General features: G+C 41.2%; 1 protein-coding gene across 7 annotated transcripts in view; it reads right to left on the bottom strand.

Moving 5' to 3' along the window:
- Positions 1 to 16,796, bottom strand: part of ttc12 (tetratricopeptide repeat domain 12) — a 103,634-nt gene that overhangs the window by 75,156 nt on the left and 11,682 nt on the right. For 2 of the 7 annotated variants that reach the window (XM_069894839.1, XM_069894840.1), the window contains exons 3-4: positions 6,904 to 6,996; positions 1,263 to 1,465 (exon numbers count right to left, since the gene is read on the bottom strand). In XM_069894839.1, the coding sequence (XP_069750940.1) occupies positions 1,263 to 1,465; positions 6,904 to 6,940 (240 nt within the window). In that variant the 5' untranslated portion in view covers positions 6,941 to 6,996. Of the gene's footprint in view, positions 1 to 1,262; positions 1,466 to 2,236; positions 2,339 to 3,633; positions 3,821 to 5,890; positions 5,946 to 6,903; positions 7,371 to 16,796 lie in introns of those variants that run through there. The other 5 variants (XM_069894843.1, XM_069894838.1, XM_069894844.1 and 2 more) reach the window with 4 other exon arrangements.

Here is a 16,796-nt window from a genome sequence, read left to right as displayed (position 1 = left end):
GGTCCCGGTCGTGTTACCTTGTTGAGGAATGCCTCGTTCTCCCTCTTCGTTCACCAGAGGGCATACGCGCGGGTCTGAGAAGTCCTTATCCGTAAGGTGCAGTCAGATGTCCTCTGACATCTGCTCCAGGAATATCTGGCAAAAGAGAAAACACGGCTTGTGATCTTCCACCAGGGCCAGCATCTCATCCATCAGCACCAAGGGACTACGGTCCCCAAGCCCATCCAGGTGCAGCTGCCTGGAAGTCCATTGCTGGGGAGTGAGCCTGAAAGTTCTCAGCAGCAGATCCTTGAGGGCAGTGTACTTGCCCACAGCCGGGTGGTGGTGGATGAGGTCGTCCACCCTTGCTGCCGTGTCTTGGTCCAGTACGGCAGTGCGGTCACAATGTGGTAAAACATCGTGGCATCTGCGGAGATGTTGCGAAGCTGGAATTGCGCTTCTGCTTACCTGAACCACGTTCTCGGTCGGTGGCTCCAAAATGGGGGGAAGCTTGATGGAGACAGCGTTAATCTCTCCCGAATCCATGTTACTTGAGTCTAGAAAAGTGTCTGAGCTCGTTGGGGTCATCACTGTGGCAGTGTGAGCAGTGTAAGAAGCACAGCCACCACTTTGAGGGTCATTAACGACTGTTTTTATTTGAATCTGGTGCCTGCCCCCTTTAAGGGCAGCATTGGTTCGATTACCACATGTGTGATGACCTCACCACGCTGCCTGGGGCGCGTGCCGCCCAGGAAGTTTGATTGAGGAAGAAACCCCTGACAGCGCCATTTTCCCAGGGCTGCCCTGTCACATGGCATTACAAGTTGAGCCGATTCGCTCTGAGCAAGTGTGCCGCCACAAGATAATAAATATTTACAATTTCAGTCACGTAAGAAAAAAGTGGTGTTTCACTAAAACTGACAGGTCAATTTGTGGTGTCGGAGTGGTAGTTTCTGATGAAGAAAGCAGTGAGAGATTCAAGACCCTGATAGCCACTGGAAAAAAAGCTGTTCAAGAGGCTGGTGTTCACACTTCTGTACTTTTTTCCTACAGATGGCAGTGAGAAGAGGTTGAGTCTTGGGTGATAAGGGCTATTTTTGATATTAGCTACCTTTTAAGGCAGGACTTCATGTAGATGTCCTCAATGGATGTTAAATGTTTACTATTGCAGCTGATGTATCTTACGTTCCCATTTGGCTGCAGCAAGTGAGAATTTTAGTGTCTCTGGCATTGCATTTGTATGACAATTATATAGACATTGACCAAATTAACTGAAAACTCACATATTTTCCTGGCAGATTAGGGCACTGAGGTGGGGGTGCAGTGGAAGAAGGGTTTTTGTTAATCACTGTCCGGTTAATTTTTACTCTGCATCCTTCAACCATCTCAGATTCTTCGGAGCATTTCATCAACTTCTCATCTGCTTTCAGAAAAGCTTGGTCTCGTATGGCAGGGTCGTCAGATTTAATTCCTTCTACCAGATCAGCTAAATGTAAAGAACAAATTAGAGAAAAATTGAGCATAAAGCAACTTATTTGTATTCGATGCTGATTGAAACATAAGACATCTACTTTTTTTTCTTTAAACACATGAAAATGCACTTTTCTCTCTTGCCAAACAGCTCACAATTGAATCAACAGTTTGTAAATCTTCCAGCTCCTTATATTTTCTCTACTGTGGTTTCTCATTGAATGAAACCATTTCACATGGAAGATATAGTTATCAAAAACTGCACCCCTCTATATAAACTCTGTAAAACAAGGTTTTCACCCCATAAAATGAGGTGTGCACCCCCTTTATAACAAATTAGAGATGTACCTCAATATAATCTGCATCACATTAACATCCACAACCACCGCCCCCCACCCCCCATAAACGATGGAACTTCAGGTTTGCAGCTTTACCTCAGAGGATTTGTGAGGTCAACCCTTTCCACCGAGATGGGACATTGCCCCCCCACCCCCCATAAACGATGGAACTTCAGGTTTGCAGCTTTACCACAGAGGATTTGTGAGGTCTACCCTTTCCATCAAGATGGGACATTGCCCCCCCACCCTCCCATAAACGATGGAAATCAGGTTTGCAGCTTTACCACAGAGGATTTGTGAGGTCTACCCTTTCCACTGAGATGGGACATTGCCCCCCCACCCCTCATAAACTATGGAACTTCAGGTTTGCAGCTTTACCTCAGAGGATTTGTGAGGTCTACCCTTTCCACCGAGATGGGACATTGCGCCCGCCCCCCAAAAAAACTTACTGATCTCATCCACCTGCTGCAGGAACCGCTCCAGCTCCGGGTCCACCTTTCCAGCCATGCTGACCTCCTTCACGCCCCTCCCCCACGGACACCAATCGCCCGCTCCCTTACTGCGCACCTCTGAGTTATACGGAAGCCCATTGGACAGGCAGTCGCATGGCAGCGGGGACGCCGTTGCCCACGGTGACCCAAGACTCGGACGCTGCCGGGACCGAAGGAGAAGGGGGGAACGAAGGAAGATGAAGCGGCCGAACTGAGACGCACGATAACCCTTCAGCCCACTGAGAACCACCTGAAGAAAATCTCACATCAAACATCAGAACCGAGGAGAAAGAGAAACGTTTCCAGGCTTCGCCTTCAAAATTATATAAATATGACTACAGAAAGGCTTGCAGCTCCCGCTCTCCACAGCATCACACACACTAACTTGGAAAGTAATCACACATCAAGGTCCCTTTTATGGACACGTGAAAATCTAACCTACTTGATGCACAGAATCAGAATTTATTGTCATAAGGTACGAAATTCATTGTTTTGCTGCATCACAGAGCCAACATTCAGATAAGCCACCTTATAAAAACTAGCGCAGGAAAAGTCAAAGTGAGACAGTTTCTTTGAACATTCAGGAATCTGATGGCAGAGGGGGAAGCAGCAGCGGCCCTCCTGCTGCTGAGTGCATGTCTTAAGCCTCCTGTACTCCCCCCACCCCGATGGTAGCAGATGGGTCCTTGAGGATAGAGGCTGTTTTCTTAAGACTCCGCCTCGATGGAGTGAAGTCTGGGGGCCATGATGTCGCAGGCCGAGATGACAATCCTCTGCAGATTCTTCTTGGCCTGAGTGTTGGCACCTCCGCACCAGACAGTGATGCAATCAGCCAGAGTGCTCTCCATGGTACACCTGTAAAAGTTTCCAAGTCTTCAGTGACATACTGAATCTCCTCAAACACCTCGCCACGCATATTCGCTGGCAAGCCTTCTTCATGATTGCATCAACACGGAGGCTCCAGCACAGATTCTTAGAGATGTTAACTCCCAGGAATTTGAAGTTCTTGGCCCTTTCCACTACTGAGCCCTCACTGAGGACTGGTTTGTGATCCCTTGACTTCCTTCTGAGGTCCACAATCATCTCCTTGGTTTTGCTAATGTTGAATGCAAGGTTGTTGGTGTGCCACCACACGAGCTGATCTATCTCCTGTATGCTTCCTCATTGCCGTTTGTGATTCGGTTGACAAATATAGCTTTGTCGGCATATTCCCAATTAGCTAAAATTCCTCACTTGTTTATTTTGTGTTTTTATACAGAGGAGCCAGAGGAGCACACCAGTGAGCTCCAGCAGCTCTGCACCCCTAGTGTATAGTGAGTAGAGGAGTGGGCTAAGCCTGCATTCTCAAGGCTCACCTGTGCTGATAGGCAGTGAGAAGGAGACATTGTTTCCAATTCGTATTATGGTCTTACAATGAGGAAGTCAGTATCCAGTTGCAGAGTGGGTTGCAGAGACTCAGGGATTGGAGCTTCTTAACAGCACTGAAGGAATAATAGTGTTGAACGCTGAGATGTAGTTTATGAAGAGCAGCCATATGTATGTTGCTGATTTCGAAGTGATCCAGAGCTAAGTGGAGAGCAGCGATATTGCATCTGCTGTGGAGCGATTGTGACGATGGGCGAATTGCAGTGGGTCCAAACGTCTGCTTAAGTACATGTTAATTCTGGTCATGACCAACCTCTCAAAGCATTTCATAACAGTAGTTGTTAGTGCTACTGGGCGAACTGCTTTTCTTGGGCACCAGAATGATTGATGACCTTTTGAAGCAGCAGTGACTGCAGCAATGAGAGGTTGAAAATGTCTGTGAACACTCTGGCTAGTTAGTAGGCACAGGTTTTCAGTGCCCTGCCAGGTACCCCATCAGGACCTGTCATATTGTGAGGGTTCACCTTCATGAATGATGTTCTGACATCAGCCTCAGAGTAAATTATAGGGCCCTCAGACTTTGCAGGGATTCTTGGAGGCACTTGTCAGGTTCTCCTTCTCAAATTGGGCATAGAAGATGTTCAGCTCATCAGATAGTGAAGCATCACAGCCATCTATGGTGTTTGCCTTCTCTTTATAGGCTGTAATGGCTTGCACTCCTTATCGTAGTTGTGTGTAACTGTCTTTGTCTCTAGATTCCTCCAGAGATGGGTTTCTCAGAGATCTGGGTCCCAGGCTTAAATCCCCTTGATCTCGGCATCAGCAGGCCGCAAATCATCTGATTTATCCAAGGTATACTGTACAATGGCTTTTGCCTGCTGTAAGGCAGACAAAGAGTTATCATTAATATTGCCTGGTGTCCCCTTACAGTAAGAGAGAAGAAAAAGAGAGTCCCTTCAGAGGTGTAGAGGTTAAAACCTTGTGTTTATGATTTATGTTTTATGACTTTCTTTTAGGGTTTTTTTTTCAAATTACCATAGATACTATGGCATCATATATCGTAATATCCAAGGGGACCGGAAGTTCTCTTTTCATTCTTGGAATAATCATTTATTATCATTTTAATTTGTTTATATTTGTTTGAAGTTAAATATTATCATTTACAATATGCATTGTTTTACTCATTGTTATGAAGTGCGAAGCTATGAAAATGTTTATTTGCTTTTATCAATGAAAAATTAAAGCTATTTACAGCAGCAATTATGGTTTGATTTATTTGGATGAAAAAGATACAATTCGGAATACCAAGGCTTACTTCTCTTGGAAGGTGACGTGTTTTGAAATTGAGAAATATTAGAAGCTGGGAAGTGTCACCTACAAGAGGTGACCATGGATACACCTCCAGTTCTCCTGTAGCTGCATAGAATCCCACTTGATTTATCAGCAACCCGAGCTCCAGATCAAAACCTCCGACTCGATCAGGAAGCTCTCAGCATCCGAGACCCTTCAGGAACTCCTCCTGCCCATGGCACCCTCTCGAATCCCGGCTGATACCTGGTTCTCATGAGCCAGTTTCCAACAGCCCAGAGCCTACACAGGACCCCTGACGGCAAGTCGACAACACCCGCAGCCTGTGTAGGTCACTCAGCTGCTGAACTGACCTTCTGCTATGGCCTTCTTCCAGTTAAGGTCCCTTAGCCACTGAGCCCATCACTGGTCCACTGCCCTGTAGGGTCATCTCCTCTCTGCTTCTCCTTCTCAATTCTGCTTTTTTCTTTTGACATTTAAAAAAATCTTGTTGCATCATTATACCCAAACTAAAAACTAATTGTGTCCTCTATTATTTTGATTAAAATAATAAATATGCAGTGCTTTACATGCCTACAGTACAAATATAGCTGCAAAGCAATGTCTGACTATTCAACTAAAGGTGCAATCAACATCCCTGGGCAATCACTTTAATATAAAGCTTTAGGGATGGAATTGATGAAATCCAATTATGTGAAAATAAATAATGAAAAAATGTTAACTCAGAATGACAAACTGTTAATTTAATTAAGTTAATTTTACTTCAAGAACAATGAGACAAAATTAAACAAACTAAAACATTAAATTGGAATCCCTTGCAAAATAATTCCATTTCAATATTGCCATTCGTAAATAATAAATGACTAAAAACAATGTGAAAATTCAACATCATTAACACCATTCTTCATACGGTAAATATTACCAAGCGAATTCTATTACCTCCTCAGTCCCACTCAATTTTAGTTGTTTTATATTCATTGTGAGTCCTTTCAACCTGCAGAAATGTTTCAAGCAGAGACTTCAGTTTGCAGAGATAAAAATACAGTGGGCATCTAATTTTGTACAAAAGTTGCATTGTGTAAACATTTTCTAGTCTGGGAATGAATGATCAATATTTCCCTGATGAAAGTGATAGATCAGTGTGAGTTGTTGATCCTTTAAAAATATCCTCCCAGATATGATCTCTCATCCCTTCATTTACCTCCCAATCTCTGGACAAGTTTTCAATGTTTCTAATGCATTCATTCCTCCTTGCAATATTTCCTTCTGACCACTAGGTTCTGATTTCTTCAGGCTGGTTCCTGAATTTATTTTGAAGAGAAACATGAAGTCTGCAGATGCTGTGATCGTAATCAAAACACAGAACTGCTGAAAGAACTCATTCAGTCTCGCAGCATCCATAGGAGATAAAGATATATTACTGACATTTCGGGCTTTCTAAAAGTTCAGGCTTGAAATCTCAGTAATATATCTTTACCTCCTATGGATGCTGCAAGAGCAGCTGAGTTCCTCCAGCATTTCTGTGTTTTGACCTGAATTTATTCTGATAATGATCCACTTAAGTGCCTTATGGCAACTTACCACATAGACATGGGAACAGAAGTAGGCCAGTCGGTCCATTGAGTCTGCTCTGCCATTTCATATTAAAGGTGCTAAACATTGAAAATTATATAGTAAGCCATTGTAATCAGGGCTAATTAGAGAATAAATGTTAGTTTGTCAGTGATATTCGTGAATTAATTTTAAAAATCTTGAAGGGCAGAGGAAGTTTATCTGAATGTGCTGGGATTTTTTTTTAAATTTAGTTGGTTAGCTCCTGTTACTTTTCTGTGTGGGCACACCTGATCTGTGCCAATGCATTGTGTAGTAAAGTTGCTCTACATTGAAATATCATTAACAGCTACTGTCATGTTATAGATGGAAAATCATTTCTGGTCTTCATTAGTACTCACCAATCTTGATATCAGCCAAACAACTGATGACTTTCATCAATAACCCCACTTCTGTTCCATCAATAAATTCCAGAGAGATAAATACAGATCAGGCTGAATGCACAAAGAGACACATTTTTAATAAAACTCAAATGTTATTTTTATAGCGTCTTGGATTTTTTTGGCTGCCATTCACTTTAGAAATGGAAAATTTATAATTGATTAATGTCAGATTATTCAAATTGTACCATGCTGTAATCAAAATTGAACTTCAAACTTTTTTATTGGACATTATAGCTTTGAGAGTTACTTTGAAATCAGAAGATTAATGCAAAGAATTGCAGTTCACTTACAACATCAGTCTTTGCCTTAGATTATAAATTTGTGTTTTCATTTCAAACCATGAATATTAGTCAAAATCCATAGTGCAGGACCCCCTGTGTGTGGGTTTTAACATCTGACTGTCCATTTGCAGAAGGCACAGATAAATACACAACTACATGGAGCTCAAAACAAGATGTGACCTCTACATTCAAGCTCTTCACACAGACTCTTTGGAACTTGCTATCAATGTTGTTACTCAAAGAGTAGTTAATTACATGACACAAATAATAGTTTTACAGCAACAATTATATTTCACAGTCAATGTTATATATACCACACTCACCAAGTGATAAACTAACATAAAACGAATTATGTTAAGATTGGATTAGGGGGTGCCAGAGAGGGGTTCAGAGAAAGGGAGGGGTGAGAATTGTACTGGGTTTGAACAGGAAGAAATCTGAAAATCTAGATCAGATAAAACTCCAGAATATGCTCAATTCTTTTTGTAAATACGACATTTTCCACTAGATATGCAAGGTGAGTGGGTTTTCTTATGATAGCATAAAAAAGAGATTGGCGTGAGGTAAGGGTGCCATGGACTTGTGAGAAATAGGCAGAAAGGTTCAAATTTATTTTCTGAGTACATACTCTGCAAAATCTTGTTTTTCATAAATGGTTTAGATTAGGTATTTAATGTTTCAAAGATCATTTTATTGATAAAAAATTTTGTGTCATTTGAACAGCTTTCTGGAAAGTTCAATTTACCAAATACTCTTTTTTTTCCCAGTTATCTGCAAATCAAATATTTTCTTAAATCTCAGATACTTGATTTTCCTTGTGTACTTGATGCAAACATTGCTGAGGTATTATTTAGGCTAAATCATTCTCACATATGCTTAATATTCATTATGATACATTAGTGGGTTTGAGACATGCCCCTCTAGTTAAAATTTAAAAATGCCTGGGAACAGGATTTAAACCTCTCTTTAACGGATGAAGTTTGGGATCTAATTCTTAAACAGGTTAATACTACATCCTTATGTGCCCGTCATTGCTTCTTACAATACAGAGGGACCATATGTCTAAAGTTAAATTCTCATATCTATTCAGATGTAAATTCTTGATGTGATAAATTTAAGAGAGGAGAGGCTTCTTTAATTCATATGTTCGAGACGTACCCTAGCCTTGAAAAATACTGGAGGGAGGTCTTTCAAATTTTATCTTAAATTCTAAATGTAAATTTGGAGCCCAATCCTTTTATTGCTCTTTTTGGTATAACTGAAGAGGATGATACTCTTTTAACTCCAATTAAATGTCATGCTCTATCTTTTACATCTTTTTTGGCCAGATGTGTGATATTATTTAGACCAGGGGTCGGCAAACTTTTTAAACCATCGACCTCTTCGTGGAATCCTTGATCTCTCATCGACCCCCAAGCATGGAAAATAAATAAATAAATATTACCAATGATGCATTTTTTATAGCCTAGACATTTATTGACACCCCTGGATAGTCCCATTGAACCCCCAGGGGATCAATATAAACCACTTTACCAACCCTGGTTTAGATGGAAGGATGCTGCCCTGCCCACTCATGCTCAATGGCTGAGGGACATTATGTCCTGTTTAAATTTAGGACAATTAGGATTAGCCAATATATATTACCCTTACAAATGGGTACTCAATCCAAAATGGCAATTAAAAGTTACAGTTGCGTTGAAATAGTCACAAACCAAAATCATCTTTGCATGTGAAATACATGATGGAAATCTGTACAAGATTCCAAAAAAGCAAAATATAATGAACAAATATCTCGTTTAGTAATGCTGGTAGAGCAGTGGTTCCCAACCTTTTTCTTTCCACTCACATACCACTTTAAGTAATCCCTATGCCATCAGTGCTCTGTGATTAGTAAAGGATTGCTTAAGGTGGTTTGTGAGTGGGAAGGGACAGTTGAGAATCACTGCTCTTATCCCAATTGTTACTGAAATAAAAATTGTCATGGCCACCATTTCCTTTGAAGTTATGAAACCATGCACATGAGTCAATTAGGTACGATTAAAACAGTGGTTTTCAACCTTTTTCTGTCCACCCAATAACCACCTTAAGCAATCTCTTACTAATCACAGAGCACTTATGACATAAGGAATACTTAAAGTGGTATGTGAGTGGAAAGAAAAAGGTTGGGAACCACTGTGGTAGAGGAATATGTGTTTCCAGGAACTTGGAAAAAATTTATTGTTTTTTTTTAAAGACAGAATTCTTCACAGATAACTTCTCAGAAAGTCAGTTCCTTCAACAGTGCAGCATTCCCTCCATAATGGATTGAAGTTAGAGCCTTCACGTTATATGTGGATTGTGGAGGAACACAGGACCTCCCTGTCTGTCTGGAACATCATGGATGGTCACACGACCTCCCTGTCTGAAAGTTATTCTGAAGTCACATCACCTGGCAATCAAGGTTGGACTCCAGCCACCCATTAGTCCACATTTTACTGTTGGCTCATTTAAATGACAGTCTCAATATTGGCCAGACACCCAGCTCAGAACAGTATAAAACATAAGTGCATGCCACATTTCTCTCCCATTTGGTGCAAATTCTGGACATTGCTCTATGCCAGATCACTACTGTGGACATCACTGGAGGAGTCGTGGGTAAGGTGTGCACTACACACAAGTTGAGCTGTAATACTGTAGAGAGCCACACCCATGTTGGTATAGGGAATCAGGAGTTTATGTGAATGCTCCTGGGTGTGTAATATGTACACATGTGGGAGAGTGTGGTAGGGGAAGCAGCCACACGTTTCAGAGTCCCTTGTGCCTGCTTGCACCATTATAGTTTTTGTCTCATACCACATGGAAGATAGGTTACCACAGGTATCGGAGACCAATGTGGATCCGATATGAACGTCTATTTAGTAGTAGAGTAGAAAAATTAGTCTCTTCAATCTGAGGCGCCTGCAAGCTCACACCAAGACACAAGAGAAACTTGTCCGTGAACTACTCTTTGCAGACGATGCCGCTTTAGTTGCCCATTCAGAGCCAGCTCTTCAGCGCTTGACGTCCTGCTTTGCGGAAACTGCCAAAATGTTTGGCCTGGAAGTCAGCCTGAAGAAAACTGAGGTCCTCTATCAGCCAGCTCCCCACCATGATTACCAGCCCCCCCACATCTCCATCGGGCACACAAAACTCAAAACGGTCAACCAGTTTACCTATCTCGGCTGCACCATTTCATCAGATGCAAGGATCGACAATGAGATAGACAACAGACTCGCCAAGGCAAATAGCGCCTTTGGAAGACTACACAAAAGAGTCTGGAAAAACAACCAACTGAAAAACCTCACAAAGATAAGCGTATACAGAGCCGTTGTCATACCCACACTCCTGTTCGGCTCCGAATCATGGGTCCTCTACCGGCACCACCTACGGCTCCTAGAACACTTCCACCAGCGTTGTCTCCGCTCCATCCTCAACATCCATTGGAGCGCTTACATCCCTAACGTCGAAGTACTCGAGATGGCAGAGGTTGACAGCATCGAGTCCACGCTGCTGAAGATCCAGCTGCGCTGGATGGGTCACGTCTCCAGAATGGAGGACCATCGCCTTCCCAAGATCCTGTTATATGGCGAGCTCTCCACTGGCCACCGTGACAGAGGTGCACCAAAGAAAAGGTACAAGGACTGCCTAAAGAAATCTCTTGGTGCCTGCCACATTGACCACCGCCAGTGGGCTGATAACGCCTCAAACCGTGCATCTTGGCGCCTCACAGTTTGGCGGGCAGCAACCTCCTTTGAAGAAGACCGCAGAGCCCACCTCACTGACAAAAGGCAAAGGAGGAAAAACCCAACACCCAACCCCAACCAACCAATTTTCCCCTGCAACCGCTGCAATCGTGTCTGCCTGTCCCGCATCGGACTTGTCAGCCACAAACGAGCCTGCAGCTGACGTGGACTTTTTACCCCCTCCATAAATCTTCGTCCGCGAAGCCAAGCCAAAGAAAGTAGTCTTCCCTTGTTTGTCTCTCACGTGTTCAATAAAGTTACCTTTGATTGTAACACTTGTGTCCAGACTCATCTCTCTGTGAACCCACTGAACCTGATGCTTTCCCAAACACACCTCGATACTTTGTTTCTCAAAATTATTTAAATATGGTAGATGTATAGGTTTCAAAGGAAAGATAACCTTCAACCTGTTTATCTGCAACATGCTCAAAGAAATCAGTAACAAATGGAAGACTGTCCCAGGATACAAACGTGAAATCCAGAACAGGGAGAAAAAAAATTTGGTGCAATTGTTATAACAAAGATGCAAAGAGAGCCAAATTTTCCAGACAAAATGACAAGGTACCAAATACTCCAATTTTTAATTATTGATCACTATCTCAACAGGGAAATAACTTGGCTAGTGATTAAGAGCACAGTTAGCTTGGTGGTTAGCACAACACTATTACAGCACCAATGACCTGTTTTGAATCCAGGGCTGTAGAAAGTTTGTATATTTTGCTTGTGTCTGCAAGTGTTTCCTCCCACTCTGCAAAAATGTACAAGGTTTATAAGTATATGGTATATTTGGGCAGCACCAGCTCAAGGGGCAGAAGAACCTACTATCATGTTGTATTTCCAAGTTTAATTGTTAAAAATTCAAGTCCTGGACCACTATCCAGAAGCATTGTGAAAGCACTTGAGGAAAGAGGATACTACCACCTCCACGTCAATGCACACTGGTCTTCCATCCTACAACCCTAAAAACAAAGCAAGAAGTAAATAATACTAATTTAAATCAGTGAAATTAAGGCCATGAACTTCTTTGAAAAAATGTATATGGGAGCCACTGTAATTTTTTGAGAAGGTTGGTAGCAAATAGAATGACTCATTTGAGCCAAAGAACAAAGTATTACACACAGTGAATTATGAGAACAAACCAAGGTATTTTGAATGGTCAAATGAAGAGCTAAAGTTTGACCAAGTTTGAGTTTGAAAGATGCAAGATTTAGTTTGGGGAAAGGAGCAAGATAAATGGAGATCTGGCATGGGAGCCTTCCCATGTTGTATTGAGACTGATTCACTTGTCTGAATGACATATCTCCATCAATCTTTTGATTGCGTCTTATCAGCAAATCATTATTAACTGTGTGTATCTAGCAGAAATTCACTCGATTGGTTCAATCTTCTTCACTCAAAACAAAAAGGAAGAAAAAAATAAATCCACAGCAATTCAAAAGGCTGACATGTATGAACATACGTCAGGGGAAGCAAAAGTATTCCTGAAAGTAATGGAAAGATGTCTATCATATTTCAATATATAAAACATGCTAATACAGTTCTGACAATCAGATTCATAGCATACAAGAGGATAGTATTACATTCTTTGGCTTGGCTTCGCGGACGAAGATTTATGGAGGGATAATGTCCACATCAGCTGCAGGCTCGTTTGTGGCTGACAAGTCCGATGCGGGACAGGCAGGCACAGTTGCAGCAGTTGCAAGGGAAAATTGGTTGGTTGGGGTTGGGTGTTGGGTTTTTCCTCCTTTGTCTTTTGTCAGTGAGGTGGGCTCTGCGGTCTTCTTCAAAGGAGGTTGCCGAACTGTGAGACGCCAAGATGCACGGTTTGAGGCAATATCAGCCCACTGGCGGTGGTCAATGTGACAGGCACCAAGAGCTTTCTTTAGACAGTCCTTGTACCTCTTCTTTGGTGCACCTCTGTCACGGTGGCCATATAACACGATCTTGGGAAGGCGATGGTCCTCCATTCTGGAGACGTGACCTACCCAGCGCAGTTGGATCTTCAGCAGCGAGGATTCGATGCTGTCGGCCTCTGCCATCTCGAGTACTTCGATGTTGGAAATGAAGTCGCTCCAATGAATGTTGAGGATGGAGCGGAGACAACGCTGGTGGAAGCGTTCTAGGAGCCGTAGGTGATGCCGGTAGAGGACATTACATTACAGGACTAGTAATCGGCTTTCAGCCACCTTTAAAATCAGAAGCTGGAGAATTAAATTTCAGTCATTTAAATAATGGACTAAAATGACAGCATCAGAATAAAAATGGAAAGACCATCAACATAAGCACCAGCTATACAAATGACAACATATCCAGGTCGATCAGAGTCTGCATTACGAGCACACAAAAGGACAAGGGCAGCAAACCTGGTAAAAAATTGGAATGAGAAAAGCTAAATAGGAGACAGAGGATGGGGATATTGGATTATTTTGAGATTGGCTGTCTGTATTTGGTGGCATGCTGAGACCTCAACTACTTAAAGTTTATAATATAAACTTTATATTAATGATTTGTTTGAAGGCAATGTAACCACATTTACTGATGATACAAAGATCATTAAGGAATTTATAAAGAGCCTAAAAAGTGATTATCAATAGGTTATGTAACTTGGGAAGAAGTTGGGAGATGATATACAATGAGATTATCCTCTCTGGGAGAATGAGGAAACTAAATGGCATGATCTGGCTTCTAAAGCATTAAACACAAAAAGGATGGCATGAAGGTAATTGGGAATTTCGATCCAAATTAACAAGATGCTGGTAAAATCATATTCAAATGCTACATACAATTTTGGTCTTCACGTTTAAGGAAATAAAGTAAAAATCCAGGTATGGAGACTGGTAGATGTCGGATACGTGAATTTGTTGGCGGCTTGAGATGAATGTTGCGCAGATTGAACTGACCGCTGGGGGCACCAATTTTAAATTTTTGTATCTTTTTACCTATTTATTTTCTGCAATTTTTTTTTTTTTGCCAGTTGCTTGAGGCTGCTGGTTGCTTGAATTCTAAAAAAACATGGATTTTATTGTACTTGCATTAAGGAAGTGCAGAGAAAGTTCACTAGGTGGGTGCCTGCAAAAGAAAGGGTTGGAAAATAGAAAGCAATATATCATTTTGACCATATACACATTGGAGTTTCAGAAAAAAAGAGAAGTGATCTTATTGAAATATAGTCTCCCATATTATAGCAGTTCAGATAATGGATATTTTTCCTTATGGAATTCACAAATGGCTACCAAAACAATTCAGATGTTAATTAAAATTTACATTAATGGAACTTTGTGTGCATTTGCATTGCAAACATAAGAAAACAAATGTTATGGTTTTTTGTGCTTGTGACAGTAAAGGGATATTGAAGTATTGAATTTATGAAAAAAATAATAACCATATAAACCAAAAAATGTGTAAAACAATACATTGTCAAGGGTGTGCAATATAGACTATTCTTCCATTTATATAGGGCTGTCTGATGCTCAATTTTGAAAGAGATCAACAGAATAGAGAAAATATTTTACCCACAGTGGGGGTCATATAGAAACAAAGAACATGATTTCCAGGCATGAGTTACTCATTTTAGATAGAAATGATGATGGATTCCTTCTCTTGGAGGATACTTAGAATTCTCTTCTGCAGAAACTGTGGAGCAGACTCACTGATTATGCTCAAGGTGGAAATAGACTGATACTGGAACCATGAGGGAAGTGAAAGATAAGGAGAGAGTGCAGGAAAATGGCATTGAGGCTAATAATGAATTAGTCATGATCCAGTTGAAGCTGAAAAAGGCTAGAATGGCTGATTAACAAGCTTCTGTTTCTTCTTTCTTGTGGTCCTAAAGACTCAAAACAGTGTCATAAACTCCATAAGTGTTCCATAAACTCCAATAAACAAAAAGATCACTGAACACCAACTTTTTAAGGGCAATGATGCTTGGGAATTAGATGTTGACTATGTAGAAATTAATCTATAATTCTTTTTTATATACATGGTCATGGGAGTGCAGCAGTCCGAGTCCTCCTCAGAATGCAAGAAGACTGAAGGAAAAAGATAAATTTTGACTTCTCTCCAAAGGAAGTGACTAATAAAACATTGATTGCTTGGCAATGCTCAGTGAAGCCTAGCCATTTATTAAACTTGTTATGTTAGCTTGAGAAATACTAATGACTGTTGGAAACTGAATCAATCTTCCATTACAAGGGTTGAGCATAATAGCGGAGACAATGAAACCAACCAGGATTCTTAACATACATTGTAAATCACTCTAGACCCTGTGCTCGCTGTGGTCTAACATCCATCATTTGTTGATCTTCATAAAGACATTTAATACAGGCTTTCAACCATAAAAGAAAAAAATTGCTGATTGTAGAAACAAGCTGAGGACAAACTGACTGTCATATTTCCTCCATTATAACAGCCACACAAGTTAAAAATACATTGGATTCAAGTTTGTTGTGGCATCAAGAATTCGTGCAGGGGGCAAGAGAAGCTAAATTCTACTCTTGCTCATATTTCAAACCTGTTTAAATGTTGTTGGGCTTGATGCTGATATATGCATCGAAAAATGTGATGCAAGAAATCTATATGCATGATTCCAAAACTCTAATATGTATCAGGGTTAAAATTTCAGAATGCTGGAGATTATCTGATAATTCACCTGGCCACAACAATAATGGACTTGATGAACTTTCTGCCCTCTCTAATGTGGTTCATTGAAGTGATTGTCAATCATGGATGGGAAATATTTCACCTCAGTACCTCGTCTCCAACTGTTCCCCCCCCTCCCCCATTTTTCTGCGAGCCTCTCATAACATCCATCTGCTACTTCCCTCCCCTCCCAGGGCCATTGCAAAGTAAGCAAGCTCACATTTGTTGGCTGGATGGCTCGAGTCTGCCACTTAAGAAGGAAAATTTTGCAACAAAACATGAAAAATATTATATTAATATTCTATATTAATTTTATATTATTATAAAATGGTTTTTCTCCCTCCAGAGATTTGATCACTGCAGATATGCAGGGAGTTGATCTGTGGTTAAACTTGAAGGGTAGTACCTCCAGTGAGAAGGTACATGGTGCACTGCTGAGGGAACAGAGTCTATTCATTTGGAAACAGATTAATTTCAGTTTTAAAAATTGTAACCTCTCTCTGTTAACTCTCTTGAACCCAAAATACAAGAAAAAGAACAAAAAGTCCCAGATGGTAAGATTTTTGTAGTAGATTTTCCGATTGCTTGGTGCGATTTTATGGATGAATCTGCAGCAACCTTGTTAAGTGACCTGGAATTCTTCTAATCAAAGTTCAAATTTATTGTCAGAGTACATATACGAAATCACATACATCTCATCTCTGAGATTCTTTTTTCTGTGAGCCTAGGCAATTTCTATATTTATTAGATCATATTGGTTGTCCTTCGGTTTGAAGAAGACACATTGTTGTGCAGTTCATCTGTGGACACAAAGGTGACTTTGCAGTCCCAGTCTGGAAGTGCAAAGTCTAGCAAGATGGGGCACTGGAAGACCATTGTTGTAATAACTGTGGCTGGTGCTCTGCGATGCTGTTCACGGCCTTCCACCAGTTTTTGGCAGAGCCTGTCTTCGAAACTGGTGTACGCTTCATCACACAGGGCTTGTCAATGGGACCTGTCAGAAGCCGCAGCTTCTAGTTCTCTTGGCTGGATGCCACAGTTTCCTTCTTAGCATCTTTATAGCACTTGCGTGGACAACCTTGAGTTCTCCTTTAGATCTTCAGTTCACTATAGAGCAGCTGGCGAGGCATAAGGTGGTCGTCCATTCTGATGGCATGTCCCACACACCGCA

Source organism: Narcine bancroftii, chromosome 8 (assembly GCF_036971445.1).
Source record: "Narcine bancroftii isolate sNarBan1 chromosome 8, sNarBan1.hap1, whole genome shotgun sequence".
Classification (NCBI taxonomy): domain Eukaryota; kingdom Metazoa; phylum Chordata; class Chondrichthyes; order Torpediniformes; family Narcinidae; genus Narcine; species Narcine bancroftii.
Note: the sequence above shows the minus strand (reverse complement) of the source record. Positions and strands in the feature narration are given on the sequence as shown.